This window comes from Scardinius erythrophthalmus (assembly GCF_964197995.2).
Source record: "Scardinius erythrophthalmus genome assembly, chromosome: 7".
NCBI classification, from domain to species: domain Eukaryota; kingdom Metazoa; phylum Chordata; class Actinopteri; order Cypriniformes; family Leuciscidae; genus Scardinius; species Scardinius erythrophthalmus.
This window is the reverse complement of record NC_138227.1, coordinates 16730617-16747620: the sequence shown is the minus strand read 5'-3', so window position 1 is coordinate 16747620 and position 17004 is coordinate 16730617. Positions and strand designations below refer to the sequence as shown.

The window sequence follows — 17004 nt, the reverse complement described above, 5'->3', positions numbered from 1 at the left end:
ACTTTGGTGAGATTATTGTATTTTTGTTATTGAGTTGCTTACATACTATGGAAATATTTCAGTGTCAAATTAGATATTTTTCCTTGAGACAGTCTAGGTGCATCCCAATTCACATAATTATGCACTATTCTAAGCCATTTTATAGTTTAAATAGAATGAGTAGTTTGTTCACACTGAAAATTTCAACAAGAAATAGTGCACTTTAAATGGATGATGCACTTTAATAACCAAAAAAAAATCAAATATATGTTGGATACTTCAGGCACTCAACTGTCACAGCTTTCCTTTCGTAGCCAAAGTGGAGAGGCTATTATACTCCAACACTAGATGGTTGAGTACATACAGTATTGCATAGTTTAATGCATAGATTATAGTACTGTACGTCATTTGGAACACAGCTACTGGCACAATAATACATTTTCAATACATTCTAATGCTAAAGAGATTATGCAATTACAGGAATAGGGTTAAGATCCATGACAGCCAGGGTCCTCTGGAAGTCAGTGAAGGTACTGCAGACATCTGTTTAAGGGGTTATATAAAACAGAAATGTTCTGATTACTTGAAAGAACATGAATGATGTGTTAAGCATTATATAATTCGGTAATGTTAGTTAATTCTCATTTATGCTCCATTTATGAATTTGCACTGATGAAAATATCCCTATTACCTGACAGACATACAGATACCATTGAATTAGCTGTCCTGAAATATAATGCTTGTCTCTGTGACAGCACTAGGCTGTATAAACTGCAAGAAAAGAAAAAAAGAACTGTAGGCCAATCAAACATTACCAAGTTAATTAGAAAATCAAGCTTTTTTATATTAGGGGTCCCAGGGTTACTTGAGAGTGTGGTGAGGTCCATGTGTCTGAAAATCCCTGATGTACAGTATTCTTTAATGCCAAAATAACATCCAAAACAGGTTAAAAACCAGAAGATAATCTAAAATTCTCAGTGGAGATAAACAGAACAAGGTTCAAAATAATCACTAAACCAATACAGAACTGATTGCTCAGAATATCAGGGACACTGCTGGACCTCGCAGAGATGAGAGCAATGAGTATGGAAGCCAGACTAATTTTCAGGAGAATAAAGGTTATGACATGACAAAAACAGTGCTATAATAATTAACATTTACTTGAGCAATATTTACATTTAATCATTTAGCAGACTGTAGTTTATCAATAGCAACTTATAACTGAGGAGAACAATAGAAGCGATCAGACCAGCAATAGGGCAACAATATGCAAGTGTTAGCCTAGTCCCAGTTAGTGTAGCACACGTAGCATCCAAATGAAACCTATGACACTGAACATCTGTTAAGAACATGAAATAATTATAGCATATAATCTCAGGTAGCAGGAAGTGTCTTGCATATTTAATATTACACATCAGATTTTAGGTGACTTTCAGTAGCCGTAAGTTTAGTCGTATTGTGAAGGCAGAGAATTTACAAATGCAAACAGCAGCTTACAGTATCTCTCCCTCTCAGTTTGAGTGGGTGGGTGCATGTATTTGCACTGGATGTTAATGATCAGTTGTCTTGGCCCACTGTTTGTCTACACAGAGTTAAAGGTCAGTAGCTCTACATTTCTCTGTAGATGAGGATAAGATAGGAGTTTGTTTTCAGATGATCGCATGTACACTTATATACTTTAAGTCAATTCAAGTTTATATAGCGCTTTTCACAACACAGGTTGTATCAAAGCAGCTTCACAGTAATAAATTAAAACAATACATCAATGTTTGTTTCTAGTGGAACGTCCACGTTTGGTAATGCTGATCAATTGTATCATTGATTGATTAATTAAATTAAATATCCCCATATCCCTATAAGATCTGAGTTGATTTCTTGCATGTTATTGACTACTAAGAACTGAACTTCTCAACTTCCATTTTGATTGCAGATAAAATGACTATTTAGAATATTAAGATTTACAGTTCAACACTGAATTATGCACTCAGGAACATTCATAATGAATTGAATATTCTAATCTGTGCAAGAGTCTTGAACTGCTAGTATTTATCATTTATCAAACTCATAAAAAAATAATTTTTGGGCAAAACAACAAATTGCATTTTAGCACAGGTTGTTGAACTGCGTTGCCTACATGTTGAATCATTAATCAGATGATCAATAGAAATGTTTTTGAAGGACCTCCTTTAACACGAGAGTCCCTTTAAAAGAGACGGTCCAGTTCATCTCATGACCTGTATGATCGATTGTCATCATGAATCTGAATATGAGCTGCTGTTGGAAAGGGCTCCTTCTGCTCTCTTTCCTCCTGATCTGTGTCAATGGACAAACATCTGGGCCGTAAGTTTTTAACTATTTCTGCTGAGGAAGGCAGTGTTTTGCTTTCTAAGTGTGATAAATTATTATACCATTAGTTATTGTGTAAGGTAAGTCTTGATGATTTCTCCTGTATTGATTTAATGGATCTGTGTTGCACAGTAGAGGTTTGCTGTTTAAAAGACAACATGAGGCATGATCATTCATATTTAATTACTGTGTATTTTTAAGAGCAATACTGTTCTGAAAAAAAAACAAAAAACATTAAATTAATTCACCAGACTTCATTACACAGTTTGCCCTTGTATTCTCACTTCTCATATGATCAATAGCAAACAATCTGTATTGATTTTCAGTCCCATTTAAAATTTTTCAGTCCCATTTTATTTCTTATTGTATCTAACTACTCAGGCAATATTGTATGATCCTTTTCTCTGGACAGATCTTTCATGGTGACGTTTCCTGCAGTGATCGGGTCTGGATCTGAGGCCAAACTGTGTGCAAGTCTTCTCAAGCCCAATGAAAGCCTTGTCCTGACCATTCATCTGGTTCATGGTTACCAGAGCACTTTACTGCGGCAGGAGAAAGCTGAGGAAGAGTTTCACCGCTGCTTTAACTTCAAAGTCAGCCATCAAAACATACACATGATGATTATTATCAAATATATTTCACCATAACGCATCTATTTTTTGTGATGGCAGGTTGTAAATACAGTATGTTATTTCTCATCAGGCTCCTCTGGTCGAAGCAGAATCAGTGCAGAACATGAAGGTCGAACTACAGGGAGAAACTTTCAAGATGACTGAAGAGAGAAAAGTCATGTTCAAGCCTTACCATCCTCTGACCTTTATCCAGACTGATAAACCTATCTATATTCCAGGACAGACAGGTGAGCTTTGAATGTCTCAAAGGCTCAGTAAATAATGCTGGTGTCACTGACATTTAAACCCTGATCACAGCTTATATAACACATATACATTAAGTAAAGTTCGCTATGATCATACAATGAGCTGATGATCAAAAATTACAAATGCTGCACAAACCGAAGGTGGTAAAAGAGCATTAAATAAACAGTTCAATGGATTTACAAACTTGTAAACAGAAAAGAGGAGCATTAGAAAAGATAAGGAAAGAAGATAAGGATCAATAGCTTTGAAATCTAACAGCTTTGGAAACACAAGAATGGTCATCTAGTGTGTGTTTGAACAATCCCCTCAGATTCAAACATATATTCAGCCTAAATACTGTAATTACACTTTTATCAGTGTATGACTTTATTTGAGATACTATAGATCAGGGGTGTTCTTGATGAGCCATTGCAGAGTTTAGCTTTAATGTCAGGATCAGGATCCAGCTAATAAAGTCCTTCAGGTTTATCTGAAATCTACAGGTCTGTGTGTTGAAGCAGGGTTGGGACTAAACTCTGTGGCCCTTCAGGAGTTTGACACTCCTGCTATAGATCGTTACATGTGATAATAGCTGTCTGGTATGAGCCTACTTGATTCTAACTGGTCAGCTGGTGCAAACTGGTAAATTTTTTTTGTAAAATTATGTCTAAAACAGGCTACTGTGATAGTTTAATTTGGCTTAAAAGGCATGTTCAAACCACAGCAAAATATAGTTGTCAGCCCTGCATTTGAGTGAAATACTGACTGTAAGCCTTGTCCCTTGCATAAGAGCTGAAGACGTCAAAAATGTATTTTTTTTTAAAAGCACATTTCTATTTTACAGTGCACTTCAGAGTTGTTACCATGGATACAAACTTTGCACCCCTTGATCAGCAGGTCTGATGTGTTTATCTTGCATCTTTATTGCACTTGTTTTCTCTTGCATTGTTGAATACACGTTTAATAAATAAACACATTTTTGGCTTTTAATCTTTAATTACTATTTGCTCTTTTACAGTATAGTACAGTGGTTCTTGAGGTAAGAACACAAAACCTTCTGTGTAGTCATAACTTACACAAGTTTTAAATCTTATTAACACTATAGAAATTCTGCAATTATTGTATTTTCAGTAGGCTAATTATACATTTCTTCTTTGATAGTCAGGATATGTGTAGCTGACTGTAACTAAATATCTGCACTGTCTCTGGTATTAAACAGGACAGTCGACATAACCGGATTGGTCAATGGACAAATGTTTCTTCAACAAGATGGATTTTGCAGCGTTCTTATGAATTAAACCCAGAGGCCCGTCAAGGCATGTACAAACTGAAGGCTTTTATTGGTGACAGGATGATCTCACATGATTTTGAGGTGAAGAAATATGGTAAGTCATTAAAACAAATGATTTGCAATGTTGCATGGGAAGAGTTTCAATAATATGTAGTAGCTTTTAGAAGGGAATGTCACGGGTTACTTGACTGTAACCCTGTTCCCTGACAAAGCGGTAACGAGATGATGCACTGAGCACTATGGGAAAACATTTTTGTTTGACCGGTTGTGAAAATTTTGCTTAAATAACCTCTGATGACATCATTGGAATGCGCAAATCAGAGGCTATAAATAGACGTATGACAGGTGCACTTTCAGGTCACTGTCTGAAGAATGTCCTGAACACGCCACCCAGTGAAGCAATGCAGCACAGCATCTCGTTCCTGCTTTGGGAACAGGGTTACAGTCAAGTAACCCGAGACGTTCCCTTTTAAAAGCTACTCTCAATGCTGCGCTGAGCGCTGGGAATGTTCTTGATAGCATCACTCAGCTCGCTCTGGCTACTCTGGTTATCTCAGGATGTTAAGTAGTTAAACTAGGATTTTGTTCTATGGTGGTTCTAATGTCTCTAGCCTTCCTCTTGGTGTGTCGATCAGAACACAGGAATGGATCAGGGCAGTCTGATTCAATCAAAGGGGTTTATTGAACGCTGAGAATTCATTGGTCTGTGTGCAGGTATGTGTGCGGTTCTACAATAAAACATAGATAAAAAAAGTTTGTAGACAAACTTTAAGTTGGCATGAAAAAGCCTAGCCAGAAAGTTTGAAGTAGTTTTAAAAGTTTGAAGTTTGAAGGTTTTTAGTTTATAAATATTAGACAGAATGGAATCTTAAATGAGTCTCGATGGATTAGAAATAGTACATAGAAGGGCAGCTAATGGAGTGTAATGGGCCTCTCCAACTTTTACAAATTTTAATTTTTTTTGGAGTTAAAATGAAAGAAAGAAAAATTCGTTAGAAAGAAAGTTTTAAAAGCTTGAAGTTTAAAGTAGTTTGTAAAAATCTATCTATCTTTCTATCTTTCTATCTATCTATCTATCTATCTATCTATCTATCTATCTATCTATCTATCTATCTATCTATCTATCTATCTATCTATCTATCTATCTATCTATCTATCTATCTATCTATCTATCTATCTATCTATCTTTAGTCGTTAAAAATGATCACAACCAGACAAATCCTTGCGCAAATTCGCCCAGGAGACTGGTTTATCTCTCTGGATCTGAAGGTCGCGTACTTTCAGATCCAGATAATACCCCGTCACAGGCCATTCTTGAGATTCGCCTTCGACGGTCGGGTATATCAATACACAGTCCTACCGTTCGGTCTGTCTTTGGCACACCGTACATTTACGAAGTGCATGGACACGGCTCTCGCTCCCCTGAGAAGACAGGGAATGCGGATACTGAACTATCTGGACGATTGGCTGATTTTAGCGCGGTCAGAGACAGAGCTTGTGTCTCACCGAACAATGCCTCTCAGCCACCTGGAAGGTCTGGGTCTCTCGGTCAACTGGACCAAGAACTCATTATCGCCCCACCAGTCAATTTCCTTTCTGGGTATAGAACTGGACTCAGTGGCTATGACGGCCAGATTGTCGGAGGAAGCCACGCGCCGCATTCGCCATCTCGCCGCATCCTTCCAAGAGGGCAGCCAGGCTCCGCTGAAGGCATTCCAGCGTATCCTGGGGCATATGGCCTCAGCTGCAGCAGTGCTTCAGCTGGGCCTTCTGCACATGCGCCCGCTTCAATGCTGACTAAAAGCGCGCGTGCCCCACCGAGCCTGGGCGGCCGGCGGCTTACGAGTCAGAGTGAATCAGGGCTGCATCTCAGCCCTGCGGCCCTGGCTGGCAGCCGAATGGTATCAAACAGGAGTGATGATGGGAGCGATCTCGCACCGGAAAGTTGTCTTGACAGACGCTTCCAACCTAGGTTGGGGAGCGCTCTTCGAAGGCAGACCGGTCTGTGGCCGCTGGTCAGACCAGGAGAATCTCCTACACATAAACTGTCTAGAGATGCTCGCAGTCGAGAAAGCGCTCAAGCACTTCCTCCCATTCCTCCTAAGTCACCATGTTCTAGTCCGTACGGACAATGCATCGGTAGTGGCCTACGTGAACCGCCAGGGCGGTGTCAGATCCAAGATGCTCTGCACCCAGAACGCCTCCTCGTGTGGGCTCAGCACTCTCTGCGCTTGCTGAGAGCCGCGCATGTGCCTGGCCACCGGAACGAGGGCCCCGACAGACTGTCCGGGGACAACGTTCCCCCTGGGGAGTGGTCTCTACACCCCAAACAGTCCAGTCACTGTGGCGCCATTTCGGCAAAGCGAAAGTCGACCTCTTTGTGTCAAAAGACAACGCTCACTGCCCAAAGTTCTTTACGAAGAACGAGGACGCGCTGGCCCAGACCTGGCCCAGCGGCCCGCTATATGCTTTTCCCCCGGTCTCCCTGTTGCCACAAGTCATCAGGAGAATCAGGGAAGCACGCCGAAGCACGCCGTTTGATTTACATATTCATTGAATGTGATTCATACTTATTTACATATTCCGTTTTCAGGGTTTTAGAACAAAAAGCTGGGCCGTGCATTAGGAAGGAATGAGTTCGTCACCAGCTTCCTTAAGGGAGCCAGGAGGATGAACCCCCCGCGACCCACCTCGGTTCCAATGTGGGATCTTTCCCTGGTCCTAGAGGCCCTGAAAGCTCATCCCTTTGAACCCGTGGATATGAAATACCTCACGCTCAAAACCGTTTTTCTGATAGCCCTGTCTTCAGTCAAACATGTGGGAGACCTTCACGCGTTATCTGTTAACGCCGCGTGCCTTGAGTTCGGACCTAATGACTCCTGAGTCATTCTCAAACCGAGGCATGGTTATGTCCCAAAGATATTGGGCACTCCCTTCAGAGCACAGGTCATTTCTCTCTCAGCCCTGCCGACTTCTGGCAGCGAGGTCGATGGCAATCTCCTCTGCCCAGTCAGAGCGCTGAGAAACTATATCACACGCTCCTCTGCCTTCATGCGCTCGAACCAGCTATTTGTTTCGTTTGGTGGGCGCACCAAAGGTCTCGCCGCCTCGAAACACAGCCTATCCAGATGGATAGTGGACGCTATCGCGACTGCTTATGCGTCTAAAGACCAGCAGTGCCCTCTGGGCATTAGAGCTCACTCCACCAGAGGCATGGCCTCGTCGCGGGCGTTGTCCAGCGGAATTTCCATTCATGACATTTGTACGGCGGCGGGCTGAGCCTCCCCCTCGACATTTGTTAGGTTTTACAACCTGGAAGTTCCCGCCTTGCAGGTGGAAGTTTTGTCAGTCTAAGTCACGCATAGACCGGCCCACTATCTGTGCGCGGGCTACTGTGGTTGATTTAGCTCTGCTGGTTGAGCTGCGCTATGCAGGGATTGTCAGTTCAGACCGGCGGTGCCGCTCTGAGCTCCCTAATGTGTGCTTGTGTACTGCGCTAGCCTTTTTGGCCGCCCGATTCCCTCTCAGAGTGTTCCCCGGGTTTTCCCTGGGACTCATTTAGTGGATGCTGGGCGCGCACAGCGTTGACAAGGGTGTTCCCACAGCGTAAGCTACTTACGCATGTAACGAATACGACTCGGGGTAAATTTGAATTAGCTCAAGAATATAGGGAATTTTGGAAATATTAATAATTATGACTCATGGTCATAATTCATAAGTCGCATGTACATTTATTTGATCAATTATAGAGATTAACTGGTTCTGTAACTGATCTAATCGTTATTCGTCCAGCGAATAAAGGTGAGATTATCACAGTTAAGAAGGGTTATCTCTTTACAAACTCCAAGAAAGTTTGATCTCCTGGCCACGGACATCAAACCTTCTGAGTTTATTAATTAAAACTACTGAATGTAGTCTAATATCGAGCTTGTAGCTTAAGATCTTTTGTTTCATTGACTTTAGAATGGTGGGTTTTCAAACACGGAGACAGTGAAAAGTATTTATGAATTTTAATAAATGCATAACTAGAGATTATATGAGCTACGAATATAAACGTACGTAAAAATACAAAAAAATAAAACAAACACACATTTAACCAAACAAGAAAATACGTGATCAGGATAACATGAAATGAAAGAAAGAAAGAAAGAAAGAAAGGCAGAGAATGTGGAAGCTAGTAATTATTACATACAAATAGAACCTAAGTTCACGAGACAACCTGGAAAGCAGTTTTATCAGAATAATGTTTTACTTGCACGTTTGTTCTCTGTTCGGCGTGAGGCTGAGGCAGGGCAGCGTGACGATGTCGATCCTGTTTCTGCTGTGTCTTCAGGTGCCGCGAAGTTTAAAGGCTCACTGCATGTAACATTACCGAGAAGGTTCAGTTCGTCTTCTGGGTCGTTTCGCAAGACGATGTAAAGGCTTACTTGAATTTAAGTTACCGAGAAAGTTAGATCATTTCCCTTTTTGAGGGGAAAGGCACGGATGAGCTTAGTTGCAAAGAACGGCAGCTACGACTCGAACATGTGTTGTCCGAGGAGAAGACTAAGGCCTTCTTCAGATGATCCTTGGAGAAGCGCTGCCGGGGAGGAGAGGAGGTCAGCGGGATCGATGGGAGAAGAGGTGAGCGAAGAAGGAAGAGAGAGTGATGAGGGGGTTTCTGCCTTTTAACAAACATCTGTTTACGCCTTCTCTTGGAACGACAGCGAATCAGATTGTCTTTTCTGAAGCGGGAAAATTCTCTTTGTGTGAAGAAGAAAACGCCTACTTTCACCATATGTCTTATGAGAGAAAGAATTCATATTTCTTCTTAAGATTGTACACCTGGAACAATACATCTTACTGTAATTTACTATGTGTGACGGGTTGAATTAAAACAGGACGGTCAGACAGATACTAATTATGACAGATAAAGGTCGGGGAAACATGATGTTACATCTATATGCATAATTACACACAAATAAAGTTTGATTAAACACACAATGAAATTGTCAGTGTTTCCGTTATGGCATGTGAAGACACTTGAGAAACATAGGAATACATATCAACATTTTGGTAATGTCCTATGTGGGTAAGTCAATGGAAAATCTGGACGTGGCTCGCTTGGAATGTTCTGCTTTCCTCAGTCGTAAAGTTTTATGGTCTGAGGTAGGGTTACCACAAGACACTATTGAGGAACTTCTTTCATGAACCTTCAGAATTAAAGATTTTACTCTAGCAAGTCACACCTCTATTATAAATTTGTAATGAATGGTAAAATGAAATTTTACTATGTGGAAGTCCATATATGGAAATGTGCTTCAGTTGCATCTCGTGGTGGGTTTCTGGTTGAAAGTCCACGAATCTGTGTGTGTGTGTGTGTGTGGAATGTCACGAGGCTGTAAAATCACTGGAAGTCCATGCTGAACTAGGGGGGTTTTACAAAGGGGTTCTTAAAAACAGGGTCCTCTTTATGGCTCAAATGTCCCTCGGGGGAAATTATTAACCAGATTGCAATTTTGACATGTCCAAGTAAACTTGGCGACGCCGTGGACAGACCCGTTGTCTAAAAAGACAACGAAGGACGTGTTTGGAGACAAGGAATTACTAATTGGAACAGCATGTGACCGCATGTCAGGCATTGTCGCTACACGCAATACGAGAGAACCTCTCGTAAGAGAACGTAATCGGTTACCGTTACGTAAACCGCTGTTCTCTCTAGAAGAGGGAACGAGTATTGCGTAACCTGCCGTGCTCGTGCCACGAGCTCTCTCGCTTCAGCGACAGAAACCAGCTAAAGCAGCCTCTGAGCCGTGCTTATATACGCTAAGCCACACACCCCTTTTTCGCGGGCTGTGACGCATGAAGCACGCCAAGCGCGCTCATTGGACATGACGTCACGCCAACGGCTCAGCGATAGGCTGCTGCAGTTGCCGCAGGGCAGCCAATGGGCACGCTAGTAAGCTCGCCCTAGGTCTGAAGGCTGCTGCACTGCGTTGACAAGATTATTAAAAATTAAGGATAATTTTTTGGCTTCATATCTCGAGAAAAGATGACTTTTCCCGCAGCGTAAGCTACTTACGCAATACTCGTTCCCTCTTCTAGAGAGAACAGAGGTTACGTTAGGTAACCGATTACGTTTTCCAGCGCTTGTTCAATTTGCGGCCACAAGCGTCTTCTCTCCTCCCAGTCCTCCCGTGGCAACATTTCCGCAAAGCGGATGCCTTCATCCATGCAGACCTGCGAGTTCTTGGTCCGACGCCAGATTTCTCCTTTCACCCATCTCTTTGCAAATAGAATGACAACGTGTCTGATCTTGTTATCCATCTTTCTCGCCGTTCTATGAACGTCGTCAACTGCATCCTCCACCTTCGACTCAAGATCTGGTGCGATTTTCCGGAGGATTTCGGCGACTTGTTCTCGAATGTTCTCATCTCTTTTTTCTTCCAAACCTTTAATCTGCAGACACCACCTCATCCTCAGCTGGTCGTTTTGTTTCTTCAAATCTTCAACTTTCTTTTTGCATTCTTTCATTTCCTCCGCATTGAACTGGACAACTTTGGCTAAACTAGCAATCATGACGCTACTTTGTTTTGTCTGCTCCTTCAGATCAGCTAGTTGCACATCCACTCATTTTTCAAGGCCCAGTATTGCCTGTAAAATGGCGTTGTTGGAAACTTCGCTATTCTCACCGTCATCAGCTGGTTTGGGCTTTTTCCCTGCAGGATTTTTAACTGGCGTAGTTGGTAAGGAGTCGACAGTACGGTCCCTCTTGTTTAGCTGAACGGTGTCCATAACACAGTCGTGCTCCGTAACACAAGGGTCATCTTTCCCACCGACTTCCCGCGGAATATTCTTTTCTTTGGAGCCCTTTATGAATTTGGCCGGTTTAATTAGTTTCTGTGCATCCATGACACCTCTTCACAATGGACTTTCAACTACTTCAAACTAACTTTGGGACTAACTTAAACGAGTTCCGAAAAAAGCGACTGCTCAATCCGCCATCTTGCCGGAAGTCTCCACAGGTGTCCCTTGTCTTGTCATTAGTCTGTGTTTTTAAGCCCTCATGTTTGACATGTGTCTTTGTCAAGTATTGTTCCCTGTAATCACTGTTTGTGAGTTCTGTTCAAAGTTCATGTCTTGTTTTGAGTTTTCATGCCACGCCATGTTTTTGTTTCATGTTTGGTTTTGCTTATAATAAACTGCACTTGGGTTCTCATTTACACGTGCCTCCAGTGGATCACTTTACAAGTATGCAATGTTATAATATACATAACTACAGTATAGAGTATCAACTTTCCATGGACCAATACAATGCAATATGACGCTGTCATTATTTAGGTAAACTATGGAAGTAAAATAATGAAAAATCGTTTTCAAACAAAAATTTTAAAAATTAAAAATAAATAAATAAATAACCGCGCTTGCATTTTAATGCATTGTATTTTTATGGGCTGAAATTCAACATGGTTGAATATTTAAGCTGTGATTAATTTCAATTCAAAACATTTCAGACACATTTTCATTTTTAAAAATTCAATAATCCATATTCACCTTTCAGATTTCACTTCCAAAATGTTTATTCAGTTTAAAATACAACCTATAATATTTGACAGGCAATTTTCAGTCCATTTTATTTCGCCTTACAAATTCACTTCCACAAATTCAGTGGTTCAGATTCGACATTTGACATCTGATGTTGATTCTGTCACAGCTAACATCTGCATTAAAGACTATAATAATTTACCTCAAAACTCACTTTCATGTTTGAATGCCTTCTGTTTGTGATCCAATGTGAATTCTGATCACCTTATAAAATATTTATGTGATGCAAAAGACTGAACGCTAACCATTACCATAGTAAACAGCAAATATGAACGCTTGAAGAAATCAGACAAATCCTAAAGGCAATAGCCTACGTCTCATCTCTTTATACCGGAACCGGGCTATCATAAAATAAAGCAACTTTTTTTGCAGGAGCTTCCTCAGTTTCTCTGACTGAAAATATTCTAAATGTGATGTAAATATGTCCTGTACCTACCAAATAAACAGAAACAGACGCGACTTAATAAGTAAGTCTGTCCTCTTTCTTATTTTAAATAGACCTAACGGTAAACCACTTTTTTTCTTTGTGACTATTGTGCAGTTTTGATCAATGTATCAATGTATCACTTTTTATTCTAAACCTGTGGTAAAACATCGATTCTTGGGTTTTAAATATTCAAGTAAACAACAAAAATGCCTGCAAACAGTTACAATTTTAATTTATTTTTATTTTTTATTAAAGGTCCATTTGTTGGTGAAATGATGGGTTAGTGTGACTTTGTTCCAGAGAGGCGTGTTACGGGCATGTTTTAGTGAAGCACTGCAGAGTTTCTGGCCCGACAGTTTTGGGCTCGGTGCTACAGGCCCGGGGCTTTTAGCCTGGCACGACCGTTTAAATCCCTGGCTTGCACTGTCCCGACAGTGGAAACGTGGCTACAGAAAGGGTATAAAGCCCGTGGCTTGTAAACCTTATTCACCTTTGGGGACTGGCCCTTGGATGAAATCCTTTGGCCCTGAGCCACAACTAAAATGGCCTCCTGTGCAGAAGGCCCAAAGGTATAACCATGTACGCAACTGCCATAAGATGGAGAATTCTTTGAAAATGACTGAGAGTTATTTCCTGACCTAGCCTGACATTGTTCAGGGTGTTTAAGATGGACTTAACACGTGCGGCAGACAACTGTGCCCGCATGGTGACCGAGTCCCATATGACCCCTAAATACATTGTTCTCTGGGCCAGAGAGAGAATACTTTTCTTGGCATTGAGTCTCAACCCCAGAGTATGAAGATGAGCTAGGACGATATCTCAATGTCGCACAAACTCTTAAGACTGGGCTAGTATCAGCCAGTCGTCTATGTAATTTAAAATGCGGATGCCCTGTAATCAAAGGAGCCAGTGCTGCATCCATGTATTTTGTGTATGTGCGGGGTGACAAGGCTAGGCCAATTGGAAGATCCCGGAATTGGTAAGCTTCGCCCCCAAAAGCTAAACTCAGGTACTCCCTGTGTTGTGGCAGAATTTTTATATGAAAATAATAGACATTGACCTAATAAACCAACATCGCAGGCACAAAGACACAGGAAGAATATATTTTATTCCATAGCCTTGATAGTTCATCATGGAGACCTTGAAAGAAGGGGAAGGACTGTCTCTCTGATGCCTCCCCTTGGCCACCCGACAGAAATCTGTCGTCTAAATTTGAGCGTCTGGTTGTCTCTTGTTTCTATGGCCAGTCTATTTGAAGACTGTCCACAGCATGAGTAACTACCTTGAGTAGCTCATTGTATGATCTGTCATCACTAGAGGACCGTTCAGAGGCAGTGCACTCGATATCCATTTCCCTAAGAGAACTGAAGAGGTCTGAAGAAACGCTGGAGCATGCTCTATAAACGGGCTTGGGGACCTCACGATCTGGTGAAAGAACAAGAGAAAGGGAAGGATGGAACCTGAAAGCTCACCTAATTTAAGCCAAATTCTTGGTGTATTTGCCACACGTGTTCACAACCGGTCAAACAAATATGTTTTCCCATAGCGCTCAGCGCAGCATTGAGAGTATCTTTTGAAAGGGAACTCTAATGTCTGCCTTTTCACTTCTAGTTTTGCCTAAGTTTGAAGTTACTGTAAAAAGCCCAAATGAAGTGAGTGTTGAAGAAGAGGAACTGATAATTGAGATTTGCGGAAAGTGAGTGGTTTATTTTATTTCCTGCATTAAGCGAGCCGTGTGTTCTTACAATCTTGGCACAATTAAGTTACTTTGATTTAATTGATAATTGTTTTCTTTTTTTCTTTTAAACTTTGATGTCATTTATTTACAGTAACCCCCATCCTAATATATTAGTTGCTTAACTCAACCCTGGGCTGTAGATCAGTTGCTTGTACCTTTTTCACAGATACACTTATGGACAGCCTGTACCTGGTAAATCATGGGTGAAAGTGTGTCGTAATATTTTGTCCTACCAGAGCCTTTACACCACTCCAGTGTGTTTAGAGGAAACCATTGAGGTATGTGAGTTGAAACACAATTCATGTAAATTAATGGCACATTATCTTTCCTCAATTTATTCAGTTAAACCACTCTTTAGTTAACATGTTATGTTTGCGTTCATTCATTATTATTAGATAAAAAAGACAGGCTGTGCCATCCATACCTTAGAAATATCAGTCTTTTTCAACGCCACACTAAATGATAGGCTGGAGAATTCTCTTCGTGTTGAGGCAATGGTTACAGAAGAAGGAACAGGTGAGCTCCGGGATTTGGTCAGATCCTGTTACTTCTTTGAATTTCTCATTTTTTATGTTTTACTTTAATTTTATTTTAAAGAATATTTATTTTGGTGTTTTTACTGTTTACAGAGATCACCATGACAAAATCTGAATCTGTAACTCTCACTTATGAAATTGGTAAAGCCACATTTACTGAGCTGCCCAAAACATATGAACATGGATCAATTATAGAAGGAAAAGTAAGTCTAAAATCAGTTTGTCTCAGTTTAACACCATTAATTATGTATGGAATTATTCCTTAATGTATTTCTGCAAAATCTTATTTTCAACAGATCAAACTCTCAAATTTCAAAGGTGCTCCAATTCAAAACAAAGAGGTTTATCTTATGGAGGGTAACACTTGGTCCCCAGAACTGCTCCTAAATCTCACTACAGACAGCGATGGACGGGCCAGCTTCTCTTTTAATACGTCCAGTCATTCTAAAAGTGATATTAATCTGATTGTAAGAGTTTTTTTTGTTTGTTTGTTTGTTTGTTTGTTTGTTTGTTTGTTTAGTTTTCTTTTGTGTTTCCTGAAGAGTTCAGTTGCATGAGTTATTTCTGATTCTTTGTTATCAGGCAAGTGTCTCTCTAGAGTCCCGTTATTATAGCCACAACAAGCCTTACATCTCTGTGGATGAAAAAACAGTCCAGCTCTTCCAGCCTGCCACTCCATACACCCCAACACTAAGTGAATTGATTATAGAGAATACTGAGCAACCATTAAAGTGTGACTCTGAGTTTACAGCCACCATCAAGTATTATTTTATTGGAGAGACTGTTGAAGACTTCAAAACGGACATTGTCTATATGGTGAGAACATGTGCAGTATTTATATTATTACAGAGATGTTTTTGTTTAACAGTATTATTTGGCTGCTCTAGTCAGTTTGTTATTAGAGTGTCATCTGTCTGTTTCAGGTCTTGTCCAGAGGAGTGATCGTTCATCATGGATATGAGAAGGTTGAAGTGAAGTCTTCTAATGGAGCAAATGGCACAATGTCGTTCAAACTGTCTGTTGGATCAGATCTGGCTCCTGTACTGCAGATTCTGGCATACTGTGTTCTGCCCAGTGAAAATGTTGTAGCGAGTAGCAAAAATTTCAACATTGAAAAGTGTTTCAAAAACAAGGTATGCTTTGTAGCTTTAGAAATGAACCTCTTTAAACTGTATTGCTGACTCAATTCTAAAATAAATGCTATTCACTGTATTTCACAGGTGTCTCTGCAGTTTTCTCCTGCTAAAGCGGTTCCTGGTGAGAAAAACACTCTCCAGCTCTCAGCTCAGCCTGGTTCACTGTGTGGCCTCAGTGCTGTAGATCAGAGCGTCCTGATCCTGAAGTCAGGAGAACGTCTGGATGTTGACAAGGTGTAGATGCTTTAAGATTTTGTATTGATTAACTGCGTCTTCATAGTGGGAATCTACAGTGGAAATTTAGTGATAACAGACTTTAGTTATTACTGCTATGATCTGTTGAGGAAAAATTACTTGCGTGAGGCCAAAATGAAATTCAGACCAGGAATTTGTCTTTTAAAACTTTATTCATGCAGCAAGAAGGTTGTCTGACATACAGAACAATGCTCTGTCCTCAGTGAAAAGACACCATCACTTTCCCATGACCCCATCATATTTACACTCCCCATCCCATGACCTTGGAGGCCAGGCTGTAATCTCTTAGAACACAAGATATTTTGTACACTCTCACAAAAGACAAGTTTCAGCAAGTTTCAACACAGCATAGAACATATAGAAAACACCCTAATATGTTATTTAAAAACACTATATTATAGTGTTTATGACACACTACTCGTAATGACACACATGTGAGACATATATTTGTAATTTTACATTAAAGATCCATCAGTGTTTAAGCTAAAATCCTGATCTCAGGAGATTTAACATGATTCTGTATTCTTTTCTCACCAAAATGGAATTAAAGTTTTGTTGAAAATACATAAATTATTTAGAAATCATACTGATAATGTGTGAACTTGGTCCCGTCACAGGTCTTCAACTTGCTGCCAGTGCAGTCGGGGTCAGATTATCCTTATACTGTTGAAGATGAGCGGGAGTGTCTGCATGTGAGACCCCGTCGAGCTGTGCAGACAGACAACGCCTATGAATCCTTAAAGGTAACAGGTGGATATAGTATGTGTGGCAGTGCACTAGATACTCTCGATTGGGAGAGTATATACTGTACATGTTCAAGTAAATGCATAAAAATGTTATCTTGATTATTAGTCC

At 40.6% G+C, this 17004-nt stretch overlaps 1 protein-coding gene across 1 annotated transcript in view; it reads left to right on the top strand.

The window, feature by feature from the left end:
- The first annotated feature begins 2210 nt into the window (after positions 1-2210).
- The window catches only part of LOC308693687 (alpha-2-macroglobulin-like), a 32296-nt gene continuing 17502 nt past the window's right edge, over positions 2211-17004 (top strand). Inside the window, exons 1-15 of the mRNA XM_081370770.1 lie at positions 2211-2319; positions 2738-2918; positions 3028-3184; positions 4027-4079; positions 4201-4221; positions 4402-4567; positions 14096-14180; positions 14389-14500; positions 14618-14738; positions 14852-14961; positions 15055-15225; positions 15341-15574; positions 15682-15891; positions 15979-16128; positions 16767-16892. Coding sequence (XP_081226896.1) covers positions 2234-2319; positions 2738-2918; positions 3028-3184; positions 4027-4079; positions 4201-4221; positions 4402-4567; positions 14096-14180; positions 14389-14500; positions 14618-14738; positions 14852-14961; positions 15055-15225; positions 15341-15574; positions 15682-15891; positions 15979-16128; positions 16767-16892 — 1983 coding nt within the window. The 5' untranslated portion in view covers positions 2211-2233. The remainder of the gene's footprint in view (positions 2320-2737; positions 2919-3027; positions 3185-4026; positions 4080-4200; positions 4222-4401; positions 4568-14095; positions 14181-14388; positions 14501-14617; positions 14739-14851; positions 14962-15054; positions 15226-15340; positions 15575-15681; positions 15892-15978; positions 16129-16766; positions 16893-17004) is intronic.